This window comes from Balaenoptera physalus, assembly GCF_965194825.1.
Source record: "Balaenoptera physalus genome assembly, chromosome: 16".
Taxonomy (NCBI): Eukaryota; Metazoa; Chordata; class Mammalia; order Artiodactyla; family Balaenopteridae; genus Balaenoptera; species Balaenoptera physalus.
In genome coordinates, this window is record NC_138898.1 from 77,068,614 (window position 1) to 77,087,484 (window position 18,871).

Genomic DNA, 18,871 nt, shown 5'->3' on the forward strand with positions numbered 1-18,871 from the left:
CACCCCTTAAAAAGAGTTTTATTTACGAGAATAAATTAATTTTTTGTAAATAAAATGTTTAAAAATAAAAAGAACATTAAAGTTACCAGTATATATAGTTGTTGAAAATGGGGAGACACCTTTAAGGAGAATAAGGTCCTTGGGTTACAAACTGGTTCCCCCAGACATCCGCAAAAGCCACAGTATAAATAGGAGATTCATGAGAGCCCCAGGCCAGGGATGCCATTTCTCAGCCCAGAACAGGAAGTGGATGTGTTCTGAGCAGGAAACAGATGTGACACGAATCCTGAGTTTTTCAAGAATCGGATGTCCACTGAATAGGAAGTGAAGCCCCTTAAGATGGGAAGTTAGAACAGTGGCCAGAGTCGGAGAGGTAGACTAGGGGATGAAATGAGCTCCAGCAAAAAGGGAGGCCTAGTTGCTCAGAAAGTCCATATCTTCATACAGGAAGTGAGGTAGACGGAGACAAGAAGGCAGCCCCTGGGCCTCCCCAAAATTACAGGAGGGAGAAGGTCTCAGGGAGAGCCCAGGAAGGAGACCAACTGTACTGCCCCGTAGAATGGGAAGTGAAGCCACTTCAAAGAGATACTTTTTTCCACCCAGGAAGTGGGCAACCAGTACCACTGGACTGGTAATCCATAAAATGATATCCATAGAGTCCCACCCAGATCCGGAAGGGAGGCCATAGGACCTAGGCAGTCGCCCAGGCAGTGGCGACTTGAGGCCTGGTTACCAGGAAATTTTCCCAAATACATGGTACACAAGCCCTGTCTCCTAGACAAGATGTGTCTCCTTTCTAGCCAAGAAGCAAGGCAGAAAAGAGTCCGTTGTGAAAGGGGAAGTGTTGCAGCCTCTGACGGGAAGTCCCACCTCCTCTACCCAGGGTATTTGGCCTTGAGCAGAGCCAAGTCCCTCACAGCTCGGTCAGTCCAATGGCCATATTCCCGGGTTACTACATAACCTCGACATTTCCTCTCGAAGGCCGAGGCCCCGAAGGGGACAAGCCCAAGAGTGTCCTCTTCTGGGGGGATAGGCAGGCCCAGGGCAGTCATGATGGCAGCCATGTTGCCCAGCAGGCCTTGGGCCCTGAGTCTTGCAGCCCCGAGCTGAGCCAGAAGGATGGGACTGCCAGGGTTCAGGTCACTCTGGTCATCCCCCACGAGCTGGAGGTGCTGGGTCAAGGCCAGGAAGGCCCCCTGGGCACAGCTCAGACGCTCCCTGTCGTTCAGCGCATGCCAGGTCTTGAAGGAGACTGCGGCAGGAGGCAGGCTGCTGAGCTGGAGCTCTGGGGCTGAGAAGCCAGGATCACTAAAGGGGCTGCCTTGGCACTGGAGCTGCATGAGGGACAGAGACGGGAGTGAGGAGACCAAAAGGCTGCCCTGGGTCTCCCCTGACTTCACATCTGCCTTCCATGAGACTGGCATCTTCCCAGGGGGAGTCGCCATTCCCTGCCTCTCAGGGAGTTGGTGAAATGTTCTAGCACAAAGCCTGGGCTCTGTTAGGTTCCAATTTGGCCTCCTCCACGTACAAGTTGTGCAACTTTGAATCACAGCTTCAGTAATTCCCATGTGACACTATTATGGTGAAGATAAGTAATATATTGGGCTGGCCAGAAAGTTAGTTCGGTTAATGAATACGTTGTTCAATAAAGTTCTTGGTGAAAATGAAAGAGGTGTCTTTTATTTTTACTTAAAACTGAGTGAACTAGTTGGCCAACGCAATGTATAAAGCACTTAGCACAGCACCTGGCATACAATAAGGGCATTAATATCGTTCACGAACTATATATTTATATTAGTATCATGAACACTATGACTATGTTACTTATTGCAATATTTTCAATATAAATATATTATTGACAATGTATAATAGTTACAGCCCTATTTCCTTTTTATTCACAGCATTTAGTGGTTTATGTTTGTTCATTTTATTATAATCATTAATAAAAAATTATTAATATTATTAAATTTAGTTGAGTGCCTTCTCCATTAAAGTTCTCGCCTCCACAAACCTAGGCCCACAGAATTTTAATGCACACTGATAAATGCCCTAATTGATAGATCACCTGGTCCTACATCCCCATCTTACAAGTGGGGAAACTGAGGCTCAGGGTGCCCAAAGCTACCCAGGGTTTGGTGACAGATATGAGATTAGAAACTAGATTAAGTAACTTCACATGGACCTAGAATATAGCACAGCGGAAGAGTCACAAACCCCAGGGCCTCCAGGGGCCAGGCAGATCATGTCACTTGGGGAAGAGGGCAGGACTAAGACGGGGGTGGGGGTGGCAAGAGGCCAATAGGATCCCTGTGCCTGTTTTTGACAGGCACTCGTACTCAGAATCTGAACAAGCATTGGATGGCCTAAACAAAACATCTGTGGGTCAGACCCAATCAGGAGGCTGCCAGTTTGAACTTCTAGACAGTTTTGTGACCTCAGGCAAATTATTCCCCCTCTCTAAAACTCAGTATTCCTTATCTGTAAAATGGGTTGTAAATCCACCTCTCAGAACTATTTGAGGAGTCAGTAAGATAATGAGGCTAGGGACTTCCCTGGTGGTGCAGTGGTTGAGAATCCGCCTGCCAGTGCCGGGGCCATGGGTTCAAGCCCTGGTCCGGGAAGATCCCACATGCTGTGGAGCAACTAAGCCCATGCACCAGAACTACTGAGCCCGCGTGCCACAACTACTGAAGCCCATGCGCCTAAAGCCCATGCTCCGCAGCAAGAGAAGCCACCACAATGAGAAGCCTGTGCACTGCAACGAAGAGTAGCCCCCGCTCGCTGCAACTAGAGAAAGCCCGCGCACAGCAACGAAGACCCAATGCAGCCAAAAATAAATAAATAAATTAATTAATTAATTAAAAGAAAAGATAATAAGGCTAGAGTTCCCAGCATGGCTTAGGCTCAAGAAAGCACGGGGCAGGCTTCCCTGGTGATGTAGTGGTTAAGAATCCGCCTGCCAATGCAGGGGACACGAGTTCGAGCCCTGGTCCAGGAAGATCTCACATGCCACGGAGCAACTAAGCCTGTGAGCCACAGCTACTGAGCCTGAGCTCTAGAGCCTGTACTCTGCAACAAGAGAAGCCATCGCAATGAGAAGCCCGTGCACCGCAACAAAGAGCAGCCCCAACTTGCCACAACTAGAGAAAGCCCGTGCACAGCAACGAAGACCCAATGCAGCCAAAAATAAATAAATAAATAAATAAATAAATAAATAAATAAATAAATAAATAAATATATCAAAAAAAAAAGAAAAAAGAAAAGAAAGCACGGGGCATGAGGTAGTTGTGGAAAGAATCATGATCCCCTAAAGCCTTTCCCTCTATGTGCTTCCTTTGACTCTTCTAACAGTCCTGAGAGGTCAGCCAAGGCAGGAGCACCAGCCCATTTGGCGGATGAGGAAGCTAAGACTGGGAGAGAAGGAATGACTTGCTCAAGGTCAGCCAGCCATCAGTGACAATGTTCCCGGGGGTATGTCTCTAGATGGCAGAGTCCCTATACCCTTGGACCCATGGAGGAGCCTTCTTCTGGCCTTGCTCTGCTTCCCCTACCCAGGGCTGGGCCAGGAGGGTGGCGCCCTTCTCCCCTCATTCCCTGCTCATGCCGTATCACTCACATAAGTCTGCAGCAGTGTTGAAGTATTCTTCTGCATGTAGAGTGCCAGGCTGTAGGCTTGACTGATGGGCTCAGCTGGGGAGATGGGGGCCCCCAGACCGAGGGGTGGCAGCAGCAGGGTCAGCAGGCAGAGGGGGGCTGGCAGGAGAAATCAGAGGTCAGTACCAAGTCCCCGGCCTCGCCTGCCAATTCATTCATTCATCATAACAACTCCTCAAATGGGTACAGCCCTTGTGGCCTGCAATGATCTTGTGTATCCAAGTCAGGGCAGAACCATCCTGTAAGCCCATTATTTCCAGCCCAAAATATTCCCCTGAACTCCAGACTCATATATTCAACTTCCTGCTTGACATTTTCCCTTGGATATTAATAAGCTTCTCAAAGTCAAAATATCCAATGCTCAAAAAAAAAAATATCCAATGCTCAGCTCAAGATGCCCTCTTCCCCTTCCTCTCCCAGTCTTCCCCACTCAAGGAAGAGCACATCCATTCTCCCGGGTGCTCAGGTCAAAACCATGGGGTCCTTTTAGACGCCTCATTCTCTCCTTCTCTTATGTTCAACCCACAGTAAATCCTGTTGGCTCTGTCCTTAAAAGGTGGCCGAGAGGTCTGTTGTTTTTTTTTTCCCGGCCACACTGTGCAGCCTGCGGGATCTCAGTTTCCCGACCAGGGATTGAACCTGGGCTATGGCAGTGAAAGCCTGAAATCCTAACCACTAGGCCACCAGGGAACTCCCTCGGTCTGTCTGTGTTGCTTGATCTGAGCACTTATGACAAGGATACCTTGACTTTGTGAAAATTCATTGAGCTATATACTTAGGACTTTTGCACATTTCCCTGTACGTATTCGTTATTTTCAATAAAAAAGTTTTAAAAGATGAAAAGAAGTATCTAGAATCAAACTACCTCTCTCTCTGCTGGTGTCTCTGTCTCCACCCTTGCCTCTCTCCGCCACCCCGCAACTCTCCAAGTCCAGCTAGATCCCTCCTCTGCCCAAACCTTCCCGTGGCTCCCACCTAACACAGTGAAAGCCAGAGTCCTCCGTGTGGGCTACAAGGCCTGGCCCCTCTTTTCTGCAGCACCCCCGTGCAGGCTTTGCCTTGCTGGGTCCTGCCATGACCACCCCACAAACCTACCCAAGGCTGCTCCTTCTGGTCCTTCAGGCCTCAACTCAAAAACCCCTCCGTCTCCCTGATGTGTAGTCTTCAGAGACTTCTGCTGTTTACAGATCCCTCATTTATTTATTTGTCTACTTGCTTGTTGCTGTCTCTCCCCCTAGAATGTTGGCTCCAGGAAAGAAGAAACCTCACCTGCTTCATTCACTGCTGGTTCCCCAGCACCTAGCGCAGAGCTTGATAAATATATATATATTTTTAAATAAATTTATTCATTTTATTTATTTTTCTTTGGCTGTGTTGGATCTTCATTGCTACGCATGGGCTTTTTCTCTAGTTGCGGAGAGTGGGGGGCTACTCTTCGTTGCGGTGTGCAGGCTTCTCATTGTGGTGGCTTCTCTTGTTGGGGAGCATGGGCTCTAGGCGTGTGGGCTTCAGTATTTGTGGCACGCGGGCTCAGTAGTTGTGGCTCGCAAGCTCTAGAGCGCAGGCTCAGTAGCTGTGGTGCACGGGCTCAGTTGCTCCACGGCATGTGGGATCTTCCTGGACCAGGGCTCGAACCCGTGTCCCCTGCATTGGCAGGCAGATTCTTAACCACTGTGACACCAAGGAAGCCCCCATAAATATTTTTTAAATGAATGGATGCTGCCGTGAACATCATTATCCCAGCCTCTTTGGGAACTGCTGGAAGTGGAAATATCTGGATTGGAGGGTGTATTTATTTTAAATTTGAGTAAATGCTGCCAAATTGGCTTCTCAAGGGTCGGGCCAGTTGTTCCCACCAACAGTGTGAGGATCAGAGAAGAGGGCAATTCCCTAAGGTCACCAGCTATGATGGGGACGAGAGACAAACCAGGGTGGCCTCCTTGGCTTCCCTGTCTACATTCCTGAATTCCCAGAAATTCAGAACTTAAGGGAAGGCCTGAAGGTGAAGGCCCATTCATTCATTCATTCATTCAACAAACTTTTTGTCTGTTTCTTTACTGCTATGTCCCCAAATGCTTAGAATACTACCTAGTGCCTAACAGGCGCTTGGTAAATATTTCTTGAGTGAATGAATGAATGAATGACGAATGAAGTCCTCTGTGTTTAAGGATTTGGAGGTTCGCAGCAGATGTAAAATAGCCAGGCACCTGAGACAGATGGGCCAGAGGGCCGGGCGGTACCCCCTCCCGTCCTGGTCTCGGGACCCCGGCGCCCTCCCTCACTCACGCAGCGGGTGATAGCTCATGCTCTCTCCTTGGCTCCTTCCTCTCTGCAGTCTCCGGGTGGTTCTGGGGCATCTTTCCTCCCGCCCTTCAGGTGGCTTTATACCTGGGGCTGAGCCCTAGGGCTGCCCACGAGGGAGGGAAGGAGTCACACCCTCAGAGTGGGAGGGCGGGTGCAGAAGCCCCGGGGGCAGGGAATTGGTAGGGAAGGGGACACTGAGGTGACACCCTCGTTCCCTACAGCCCCCAAACTCGACCTTAAACCCCGGTTGCTGGGAGAAAGGGGGCCAGGCGGGGAGGGGATTATCGGGGGACAAAGGGGCCGCCCTGCTTCCTGCTGCTCTGCACGTCCAGGGATCCAGTTTCCCGTGAGGAGGAGGCCCCCTGCTCCGCCCCACGGGGACCCAGGCATTGGGCCCTGGCTTCTGAGGAGTTTGGAAAAGGGACAGGAAGTTGACATGTCAGCAACAGCACCCACACCCAGGTGCACCCTTAGACACAGGAGCATGTGCACGTCTACACATGGGTTGACAAGTGGGCACACACCAGACATGTGCACACACTTTCATACGTTTATTCAGTCAAGGATGTATTGACCCCAACTGTGTGCTTGTCCCTGTTCCAGATGCTGGGATAGAGCAGGGAGCAAGTCAGACACAAATCCCTTCCCTCATGGAGCTGACACTCTAGTGGACATGCCTACACCCATGTTATACCTCACACCCTGCCTGGGAGAGCCAAACACAGGACTGCGCATGCGTCCACACAGACGCCTATGAACACACAACCATACCCGGAGGCCCCACCACAGGCACATGCTTGGAGCAGACACATATACACATGGCGTGTACACACACCATGGCCACGCGTGTGCACACATACACACGTGTGCAGCTGGAGGTCAGGAATCCTGAGATTTAGCCATGTCTCAGCCTCTGCTATCCTGGGAGATCTTGGGTCAGTGGCTGCCCTCTGCCCAGGTAAAGCACACAGGGACACACAGACATATACCTGAGGCCCTCCCCTCCCCCACCCCACCCACGCCTGGGGAAGCCTTGTGGCAGAGAGGGAGGGCAGAGAGACAGGTCCGGGGTTCTGGTCCTTCTCCAGAGCTTTCCCAGTCTCTCCATAAAGGAGATTCACTTCTCAGCCCCTGTCTACCAGCTGAGTCAGAAAATGGTGGGTCAGACCCCCACCCTGCTTCCATCCAGTTTCAGGGCTGAAATACTGCTCTACCTTTCTCCCCCATTGGGGCTGGTGTGGAGGGAGAAGGTCCATATGCTTCCTGCTAAGGCAGGAGCTACATCTGTTCATTCATTCACCCGTGTATACATTCAGTCAGCAGTTATCGATGGAGCCCCTGCTATGTGCTGGCACCGGGGTGAATAATAAGAGGCACACAGTCCAGTGGTCCCCTGACAATAAACATGTGAACTCATAAAAAAACAAAATTTCCTAAAGCTACACGGTGCTGAGAGGAAGCCAAAACAGGTTGACGTGATTAGCTGGGGGTAGAGGAGACTTAGATAAGGAGCCTGAGGCCCAGAGAGGGGCAGCTACTTACCTGGAGTCACACAGCAAGGCCAGGACAGATTCTAGACACCTGCCCCCCAGCTTGGGACTGGATCTGGGGTATCCCCGATCGGAACTGTGAGCTGAAGGAGGGAAGAGGTTGAGGGAAAGATGGGCTCTGAGGTGGGGGATCCTAAATTGTGTCTCTGAGCCTGTGGGCTGCCAAGGCTGCCAGGCAGGGCCTGTATTGGGCAGGCGGTGATGTCAGGGGATTAGACTAGGCCCATTGAGTGGGTGCAGTGAGGCGTGGGCCAGGCCAGGTAGTGGAAGAAGAGGAGGAGGAAGAAAGAGGAGGAGGAGGAGGAGGAGGAGGGCAGGAGGGGAGGAGGGGAAGAGGGAGGCAGACACCCGATCTGGTGCTATGCACAGGTGGGCAGTGTACGTGGGGCCGAACCTCACCCTAGAGGGCAGGCTCACTCTCACCTAACCCCCCCACCTCCTATTCCTCTTGGGGACTTCACGTTCTCTCTCTGGACACCCAGGGCACCCAGGTGCCCTTCACAGCTGGAGGAATTGGCCCCCATCCCAGGCCCAGCTCCATTTGTCCAAGGCACTTGTCTTGGCAGATGTCATTAGCTCTGCCACCCTGTCCTGCCCCACCTCCCAGCCCAAGTGTCTCCATCTCTGTTTTGGTCTCACCAGAAGCTGTTGCCTGGGAAATCCTGGCAAATTAAGAGTCAGCAGACTTGGGTGCAAATCCTCCCTTTGTCCTTCGCTAGCTTGGGCAAGTTACTTAACCTCACTGAGCTTCAGTTTGTTTCCTCATCTGGAAACTGGAAAAATCATTCCCACCTCCCAGGCTCTCACTGACTACACCCACCAAGTGCCTTGACCCCTGCAGTGAGGCCCCTCCCAGTCCCCTCAAGGGTTACCCAATGGTACCTAATGCCTCCAACCAATGGCAAAAGCCTCAATGCCCCACCATCCCATGCTTAGAGCCCAGTCCCCACCAGCCACACTAATGCTCCCAAGAGATCTGTCCCTTCCATCTGCCAGGACACTCAAGCATGACCCCAATGTCATCCAGCAGGTCCCATAGTGAGGCCCATTCAGAACACACGAACATGAACTCCAAGCCAGATCCTCACCCAGACCCCAATATTAAGCCCAACCCCATTCCCACCCCTGACTGCAAATCTTCACCCCCTACATCTCCAGGCAAAGAGAGAAGCAAGTGCAAAGGCGCTGAGGCTGGGAACATGCTTGGCAGGTTTCAGAAACAAACATGGCTAGTAGACAGAGCAAAGAGATTGGTTGTTGTTGAGGCATGAAACGATGGGGAAGAGCAAGGGTCGCCTTGTCCCGCCCTGCCACCCCCATACCTTTCCTTGACTCTCCAGTGCCCTCAGGATGAAGTCCCAGCTCTGTAGCCTGGCCTTCAAGGCCGTTGATCCCCCACTCCCTGTGCAGACTTGCACCTCACTTCTTGCTTTTCCCCACTTTCTATGCCAGCCGCGTGTCCTACTTCTCACGCCTGCTCAGCACCAGCCCCTCCTGTCATTCCCCCTGTGTAGAAAGTACTCCTCCTTCACCTGACACAATCCTTCTCATATTTTAACCTTCAACTTGGGTTTCACCTCCTCTGGGAAGCTTTCGCTGTCTCCTCTGCCCCTTCAGAGCTCCCACTGACCGCAAGCTCCCCCCCGTCCACTTACTGACCATCCTGCATTGTCATTCTCAGTCTCCTCATTTCTCTCTCCACATGACAGGAGGTGGGGTCATCTCCACAACCCCAGCACCAGGCCACCCGCAAGGAAGACACCTCCATGAGTGATGGGTGAAGGAAGGCAGTAGCATACTGGTTCCAGCTGGGGGCTCTGCAAAGCCAGGCCAAGGAGTCTGATCTGCACCTGATCTCTGGGAATGCCATGTCAGTGCCTTGTCTTGATGGGGTGGCGGGCCAGCTGGGCAGTTGAGGGCACATGGTCCCAACGCGGGGACCATCAGGACGAGCAGCACAGCCTACTCCATTCATTGATTCCATGAGCCTTTGCGGTACTGTTCCAGAGACTGGGATGGGAATGCACAAGACCGAGGGGCATCCTGCCCTCTTGGAATGTACAGCCTTGCAGCTCAGTTGTCTTCATCATCATCACTAACATTTCTTGAGCACTGACTAAGGGCCTGGCGATGTTGTAAGCTTTTTCTGTATAATAATTCTTTCCTTTATAAAACCCCATGGAATGGATAGTACTGTTTCCCCATTTCACAGATGAGGAAATTGAGGCACAGTAAGGTTAAGTGATTAGCTCAGGGTCACACAGCTAGTAGGACGCATGGCTAGGGTTTGAACACAGGCTCCAGAACCCAGTCTATGAACCCTTTCCACAGCCTTTGTCCCCCTGGGTTCCCCTCAGGAAACTGACGAGGTGCTGTCATCCCCATTTTGCAGATGAAATTCAGGGAAAAGACAAGAATCATATTTTTTAGCCTCTATTATGTTACCAGTCACTTTATAAATAGACATGATCTCATTTAATCTTTGTAATGACCCTGGGAAGTAAGTTTTATGGTTATTATTCCCACTTTTACAGATGAGGTTCAGAGAGGTTCTTGTCAAGATCACACAGAACGGGGACTTCCCTGGTGGTCCAGTGGTTAAGAATCCGCCTTCCAATGCAGGGGACTCAGGTTCGATCCCTGGTCAGGGAACTAAGGTCCCACGTGCTGGGGCAACTAAGCCCGTGTGCCGCAACTACTGAGCACTCGCGCTCTAGAGCCCGTGCACCACAACTAAGACCCGAGGGGACTGGCCCCAATGTCTGAGCTGGTTCTTATCATCCCATAGCCCAGTATCTGCACCACCATCTGTCCGCATTCAGAGGACACATGGTTGGACACCATGGTGACCAAATGGGAGGCACAGAGCCAGCAGTGCTTTGTGTCTATGTCTTAACCTAGTCTCCTCTTGGTCCTTGGCACCTTCTGGAATCCACCCACGCTTTGCCTCTGCTTCCTGAGCATCCCTGGGCCTGATGAGGAGGCCCAGAGGAAGAGGAAGAGCACAGATGGGAGATTGAGGTGTTGGCTTTAAAACTGGGAGAAAGTGGGAGTCCCCTGGTGGCCTAGTGGTTGGGATTCTGGGCTTTCATTACTGTGGCCTGGTTCAATCCCTGTCCCTGGTCAGGGAACTGAGATCCCTCAAGCCCTGTGGCACAGCATGAAATGAAATGAAATGAAAGTGAAAAAGAGCCAGCAAGGCTGTCCTCCATTCACAGTCACATACTGAATTCCCATTGTGTAACCCAAACTTCCCGAAGAAGTGACATATGAACAGACTCTAATCAGATGAGTAGACCCTACCAAATAGCAAAAACGACCCTAAAACTACACTAAACACTGCATGTCAGAGATGCAGAACTGGACAAGTAGGTCAATGGAAAAGAATAGAAAGACTAGGAGTAGACCCATGTATACATAGGAATTTTGGATGTGATAAAAGGAACACTTCATATGAGGGAGGATAAGGATAAACTATTAAGATAAAAGAGGGAATTCCCTGGTGGTCCAGTGGTTAGGACTCAGTGCTTTCACTGCCGTGCCCAGGTTCCATCCCTGGTCGGGGAACTAAGATTCTGCAAGTCACATGGCACAGCCAATAATAATAATAATAATAATAAAAGATATTGGAGCCATTGGAAAACTATATGGAAAAGTTTAAATTAGATCATGCAGTGAACGCAGCTGGTGTTCCACCCAAATCCCCTTTACTGGCAGTGTACCCATCTCCAGCTGGTGAGAGTATTGGCTGCGAATGACTCACAGCTGCCTCCTTCTCCCTGGGATGGAGGCACCCACATGACAGCAATGGAAGCACGGTGGTGGACACACTGCCATTCGCTGCACTATCCAGAAGCTGATGGCCTCTTAGGATGATGAAACCACTTCTGGAAGGCCCAGCTGAGATGCCAGCGTGGAGAGGATACAGTACCATCCTTTGGAATAAGGTGTACACCTTAAAACAATGGCTATTTTATGGTGCTGTGACCCAGAACATAGGTACATGAACCTGGGAATTAAGGAGTAGAAGAAAGAGTGGCCCCACTTAGTATTGCTCCCAGTGACCTCCTTGGGGAATTTGTGCTTGCAACCCCCCAACTTTAGGCCCTGTGGGTCTAGAGATCCTAATTTCCAGATTGGGGATGGACATTTCTACCAGGGGACATGGCAAGAGTCCCATTAAATTTTGAGCTACACCCAACTCCTGGTCACTTTGGTCTCCTTCTGCCAATAGACCAGCAGGCAAAGAAAGGACATGCTTACGGGCAGGGGTAATAGACCATGGTCATCACCAGGAAGCAGGACCACCTCTGTGTAATGGGGGTGACAGAAATATGTTTAGCATTCAGGTGATCCATTGAGACATCTCCAGATCTCCATGCTGAGTTTTATTTGTAAGTGGGCAAGTACCATCACCATGGGCTCATAGGGCATGCTAACTAGGGACTCAGACCCTTCAGGGGTGAGGGCCAGGGTCAACCCACCAGGCAAACTGTCAAAACCAGCAGAAATACTAGCTGAAGCCAGAAGCAGAAGGGAAGGGAAGGGCTAGAATGAGTGGATGGCAGAGGAAAGAGGTGATAAACATCAGTTAAGTCTCAGGAGCTAATCCTCCTTTTCTAAGTTTACCCAGAAATTATGATCAATCAGAATCCTGGGGAAGCTGCACGTGGATGGAGAGAACTTAATGGGAGAAGCAAGTAGATTTGAACAGTGCAAAGGTGAACTGTAGTGCATACTGTTGGTGCCCCACCCAGGTCCCTTTACCAACTGTACACCCATCCCCCCGCCTGCCCCACCTCCGGAGAATTGCCCAGCACCTCTCCTCCTGGAAAAACTTGGCCAGTGACAGACTAGCACCAGATTGATAAAAAGGTAGATCCCTTGCCTCCAGGTGAAACTAACTTGGTGATACAATTTGGGCTCCAGAACTTTCTCTATCCAAAGCTAGTCACCAGGTGAGACCACATTCTTGCTCAGCTTTTCGTCACTGCCCTGTTCTGATGACCCCATTCTCCTTCTGAGAATACTTCCCCAGTCACTTGGTCAAGAATTTCCATCTTGGACTACATTAAACTCAAAAGCTTCTACACAGCAAAAAAACAATTAACAAAATTAAAAGACAACCTATAGAATGGGAGAACAATTTTGCAAACCATATTCCAATAAGTGTTGGTGTTTTTTTTCTGGCTGCACAAGGTCTTAGTTGGGCACATGGGATCTTTAGTTGTGGCATGTGGACTTCTTAGTTGTGGCATGCATGCGGGATCTAGTACCCCAACCAGGGATCAAACCTGGGCCCCCTGCATTGGGAGCGCAGAGTCTTACCCACTAAACCACCAGGGAAGTCCCTCAATAAGGGGTTAATATCCAAAATATATAAAGAGCTGTCAGCTTAATAACAAAAAAACTAAAAGACAAGAACCAAACAAACAACAATGAAAATAAAGAAAAAAAGATAACAAAAAAGGAAAAAAATAACAAAACCCCAAAAATTCCAATTAAAAAGTGGACAGAGGAACTGAACAGACATTATTCCAAAGAGGACATCAGGACATCAAAATGGCCAACAGGCACATGAAAAGATGCTTAACATCACTAATCATCAGGGAAATGCAAATCAAAACCACAATGAGCTACCACCTCACACCTGTTAGAAAGTCTCTCATGAAGAAGACAAGAGACAACAGGTTCTGGCGAGAATGTGGTGAAAAGTAAACCCTTATACATTGTTTGTGGGAGTGTAAATAAGTCCAACTACTATGGAAAACAATATGGAGGTTCCTCAAAAAATTAAAAGTAGATCTACCTTACCATCCAGCAATTCCACTTCTGGGTGTATACCCAAAGGAAATAAATATAGGATTTCAACGAGATATATGCGCTTCCATGTTTATCACAACATTATTCACAATAGCCAAGATATGGAAACAACCCAAGAGCCCATCAATAGATGTAGTACATATACAGAATGAAATATTATTCAGTGGTGAGAAAGGAGGATATGGATGAACCTTAAGCACATATGTTAAGTGAGATAAGTCAGACAGAGAAAGACAAGGACTGTATGATGTCTCTTATATGTGTAATTTACGAAAGTTAAACCTGTAAAAAACCAGAGAATAAAATGGTCTTTACCAGAGGATGGGGCGGAGGGGATAAGAGTGACAGTGTTTAAAGGTACAAACTTGTAATGAGTAGTAAATAAGTCACAGAGATCTAATGCACAGTATAATGAATATAGACAATAATATTTTACTATAATTATATAATGTGATAGATATCACTACATTGACAATCATATTACAATATAAAATGTGTCAAAGTAAGTATACATTAAACTTATACAATGTTACACATCAAATTTATTGAGTTAAAAAAAAAAAGAATCCCCATCTTGGGCTCTGTTTCTCAGGAATCTGACCCAAGGCAGATCCCTTTCTAACACCATTAAAAAAAATAAATTATCATATCACTATATAGCACAGGGAACTATATTCAATATGTTATAATAAGTATAATGGAAAAGAATCTGAAGAAAATATATGTATAACTGAATCACTTTGCTGTACAACTGAAACTAACACAATGTTGTAAATCAACTATATTTCAATAAAAAATAAATAAATTATAGATTAAGGACAAATGTGAAAGAGATCTCTAAACTTACTAAACAAAAATATAGGAAAATACTTTAAAAGCTGGGGCTAAGAGAAAGTCTTCTAAAGAAAGTCACAAAACAAAACATACATTAAGTGAAAAGTAAAATGTTGATAAATATAAGTACATCTCTAGTTGTTTTTTTTTTTTACCGTAAGTGTACCCAAATATTGCTCTTGGTTACTCACGTGCACTCTCTCACAATACAGACCACGAATATGTCATGCTTCCACTGATATTTCATTAGTATCATGATGATTTTAAAATATGTGCCCACATTTTTTGATGTGCCTCCCTTCAAAGGGAGCAGGCTGATTCCCCTTCCCTTGAATGCAGGCTGGTTCTAGTGACTTGCTAGTAACAACTAGAATGTGACAGAAGTGATCTTGTGTGACTTCTGAGGCTAGGGCATAAGAAGTGTCTCTCTAGACACTTGCCCTTGGAACCTAGGTACCATGTTGTGAGGAAGCCCAGGTGACATAAGAGACCGTGTGGTAGGTGTTCTGGCTGTCAGCCCCAAGCTCAGCCCTCATCCATAGTCACACATATGAGTGAATGAGCGTTCAGATGATTCCAAGTCCCTCCAACCCCGGCCCCAGCTTTCAAGTCTTATAGTTGACACCCCCAAACATGGTAGAGCAGAGGCAAGCCATCTCTACTGATGCCTGACTGAATTCCTGATACACAGAAACCATGAGAGATCATAAATGACTGTTATTGTTTTAAGCCACTAAATTTAGGAAGCAATAGATAAACTAACACAGGGGCCATGTGAAATATATGGCACAAAAATGAAGAGCAATTGAATTACATAGACTCAGTAACAATTTGCAGAAAGAATCCAGACAGTTTGCAGCACAGAGTGAGATAAAAGGGCGTTTAACATTTCAGACTCCTTAGAATTTCTTAAGTCTTCAACATTTCATATGCAGTTGAGCTGACTGTCCCATAAACGTCGTTTGTTGTCTTAGATGTATGAAAATTGTCACGCAGAAGAAACTTCTGTTTGGCAAACTGAAAAACCAAGTTGGTCCTCCCGTTCAAGGACTTGAGGTGTACGTGCTTCTCAGTAACATTGAATGTGTGTGAGGGTACGTGTGGGTCCATCCCTAGGCCCAATTCCCCCTCACTCCACCTACAGCCTACTCACTCCCTTTCTCTCTCACAAAAGAGAGAGAGAATCCATGAATCAAGAGAGTGGGAGGGACTTCCCTGGTGGTCCAGTGGGTAAGACTCCACGCTCTCAGTGCAGGGGGCCCGGGTTTGATCCCTGGTTGGGGAACTAGATCCTGCATGCATGCTGCAACTAAGAGTTCCCATGCCACAACTAAGAAAAAAAAAAATCCCACAGGCCACAATGAAGATTCCACGGACTGCAACTAAGACTGGCGCAGGGCTTCCCTGGTGGCGCAGTGGTTAAGAATCCACCTGCCAATGCAGGGGTCACGGGTTTGAGCCCTGGTCCGGGCAGATCCCACATGCCGTGGAGCAACTAGGCCCGTGCGCCGCAACTACTGAGCCTGCGCTCTAGAGCCCGTGAGCCACAACTACTGAGCCCGTGTGCCACAACTACTGAAGTCCGAGCTCATACTCCGCAACAAGAGAAACCGCTACAATGAGAAGCCCACGCACTGCAACAAAGGGTAACCCCCGCTCGCCGCAACTAGAGAAAGCCCGCGCGCAGCAACGAAGACCCAACACGGCCAAAAATAAATAAATAAAATAAATAAAAATTTTAAAGAAGCTTATGTATTAAAAAAAAAAAAAGACCTGGGGCAGCCTAAATAAATAAATACATAAATATTAAAAAAAAAAGAGAGTGGGAAAGGGAGCAGCTAGGCACAACATCCTACAAAGTAAATGCTATGAGAATCATACCTTACAGATGAGAAAACTGTGGTTCAGAGAGGTGAGATCACACAGTGCCCCACAGCTAGATGTAAGGCCAAGTCTCCAAACTGAGTCTATGTGTTTCTAGACTTCAGTGGAAAAAAAAATCCCCTGGGATACTCTTACAAATACAGATTCCTGGTCCCCACCCAGACGTTCAATAGATCCCAAGGAGCCCGGGCATTTGCATTTTTAGTATGGGGGCCACCCGCACCCCATCTCCAAGGGGATTCTGGGTCCTGCTTTGAGGGACACTGAATAATACACACACCTCTGTCTTCTATACAGAACCAACCCTGGTGAGAGAGATACACAAGAGGTCAGGGGACTGTTGTAGATTAAGAGATTCTGGAGCCAAAACAACAGGATTAGTTATCATTGCTGTGTAACAACTTACGCCCCAAACTAGCAGTTTAAAATAACAACGTTTATGATTTCAGTTTCTGTGGGTCAGGGGTCTGGGTTGAGAGGCTCTCACAGGCTGCAATCAAGGTCAGGGCTGCAGTCATCTCAAGGGGCAGGAGAATCTGCTTCCAAGTTCACTCACGTGGCATTGGCAGGATTCAGTTCCCTGAGGATTGTTGGTCTCAGGGCCTCGTCCTTCCCTCCCCTGGCTGTTAGCTGGAGGCTGCTCTCAGTTCCTTGCCATGTTTTTTTTTTTTTTTTGGCCCCGTGGCTTGTGGGATCTTAGTTCCCCGACCAGGGATGGAACCCAGGCCCCAGCAGTGAAAGCACCAAGTCCTAACCACTGGACCACCAGGGAATTCCCAGTTCCTGGCCATGTGGATCTCTCCATGGGGCAGTTCACAACGTGGCATCTTGCTTTATTAACGAAGCTGAGAAGATCCAGAGAGAGGGCTCAGAAGATGGAAGTGACAGTCTTTCATAGCCTATCTTGGAAATGACATCCCATCACTTTTACTGATTCTGTTCATTATAGAAGCAAGTCACTAGGTCCAGACTACACCAAGGGGAGGGGAATACTAGGAGGCAGGGATCATTTGGAGCCATGTCAGAAGCTGCCTACTTCAACAACCAAATGTGATGTGTGGACATGGGTTGGGTTCTGATTTCAATAAACCAACTGTAGAGACATTTATGAGATAATCCAGGAAATTTGAACATGGACTATGTATTGGATGATACTAAGGAATTACCATTATTTATTTAGATGTGACAAATACCTGTGGTTATGTTTTAAAAAAACATTCCTTATATCTTAGATAAAGCCTAAAGAATATTACAAATGAAATGTTATGGACTTCTTTGGTGGCGCAGTGGTTAAGAATCCGCCTGCCAAAAACAAATACTGTATGCTAACACATATATATGGAATTAAAAAAAAAAAAAAGGTTCTGAAGAACTTAGGGGCAGGACAGGAATAAAGACGCAGAAGTAGAGAATGGACTTGAGGACACGGGGAGGGGGAAGGGTAAGCTGGGACGAAGTGAGAGAGTGGCATGGACATATATACACTACCAAATGCAAAATAGATAGCTAGTGGGAAGCAGCCGCATAACACAGGGAGATCAGCTCGGTGCTTTGTGACCACCTAGAGGGGTGGGATAGGGAGGGTGGGAGGGAGACGCAAGAGGGAGGAGATATGAGGATATATGTATATGTGTAGCTGATTCACTTTGTTATAAAGCAGAAACAAACACACCATTGTAAAGCAATTATACTCCAATAAAGATGTTGAAAACAAAAAGAATCTGCCTGCCAATGCAGGGGACACGGGTTCGAGCCCTGGTCCGGGAAGATACAACATGCCGCGGAGCAACTAAGCCCGTACGCCACAACTACTGAGCCTGCGCTCTAGAGCTCATGAGCCACAACTACTGAGCCCACATGCCACAACTACTGAAGCCCGCGCGCCTAGAGCCTGTGCTCTGCAACAAGAGAAGCCACCACAATGAGAAGCCTGCGCACCGCAACAAAGAGTAGCTCCCGCTCGTCGCAACTAGAGAAAGCCGGCGCGCAGCAACAAAGACCCAAAGCGGCCAAAAATAAATAAATAAATAAATTAATTAATTAAAAAAAAAGAAATGTTATGAAGTCTGGGATTTGCTTTAAAATAATATAATGGGGGAGGGGAAGATGGGAGGAATGGATGTATAGGTGAAACTAGATTTGTCACATGTAACAAATGTTGGAAGTGTGTTATGTTTAGAAGGATATGAGGGTTCATTATACTTTTCTACTTTTATATGTGTTTGAAATTTTCCATAATAGTTAAAAGAGCGAATTGAAGCTAAAAAATCATACATTGAAAGTTGAGGGACTTCCCTGGTGGTCCAGTGGGTAAGACTCCGTGCTCCCAACACAGGGGGCCCGGGTTCGATCCTGGTGGGGGAACTAGATCCCGCATGCATGCCGCACCTAAGGAATCCGCGTGTTGAAACTAAGACCTGGTTCAGCCTAAATAAATAAATAAATATTTAAAAAAAGAAAGTTAAAAGAATATACAAATTCTAAAGTTGTTGCAGATTGACTGTATTTTAATGATTAGAAAAGACAATAACAAGAGGGAAAAAAACCATTTCAGATGGGGAAAGAGAACCATAAATATGAAAAAGAAAGAAAAGGAAGGAAGGGAGGGAGGGAGGGAGGATAGAATCAAGCATGGGAGACAGCTGACCCCTGACCCTTGCTTAATCAAAGCAAGTGGAATTCAGGTCAATCTAGTGGAAGAGAGAGCTTTGGGCAGCAGAAATCTAAGCCCTCAGGGGTTCCTAATATCTGTGTAGGACTGGCTGGAATTTAGGGCCTGGCTTGCGCCTAGAGGGGTGGTGAAGCTGGACCCATTTCAGAAA

General features: G+C 47.8%; 1 protein-coding gene across 1 annotated transcript; it reads right to left on the reverse strand.

Annotated features, from left to right (window-relative positions):
* Nucleotide 1: 1 nt before the first annotated feature.
* Nucleotides 2-7,765, reverse strand: LOC309645048 (cardiotrophin-2). The gene is made up of 3 exons (XM_082429577.1): nucleotides 5,941-7,765; nucleotides 3,617-3,753; nucleotides 2-1,334 (listed from the first exon to the last, which is right to left on the reverse strand). Exons 1-3 carry the CDS (start codon nucleotides 5,957-5,959, stop codon nucleotides 876-878), a joined length of 615 nt encoding a protein of 204 aa, XP_082285703.1. The 5' UTR covers nucleotides 5,960-7,765; the 3' UTR covers nucleotides 2-875.
* Between the last annotated feature and the right edge of the window lie 11,106 nt (nucleotides 7,766-18,871).

What these genes read in the sequence shown, in the direction of transcription:
- LOC309645048 (XM_082429577.1), bottom strand. An exon ending in CAACACTGCTGCAGACTTAT is followed by an intron (nt 1,335 to 3,616) that starts GTGAGTGATACG and finishes TCCCTCATGCAG; the next exon opens with CTCCAGTGCCAAGGCAGCCC.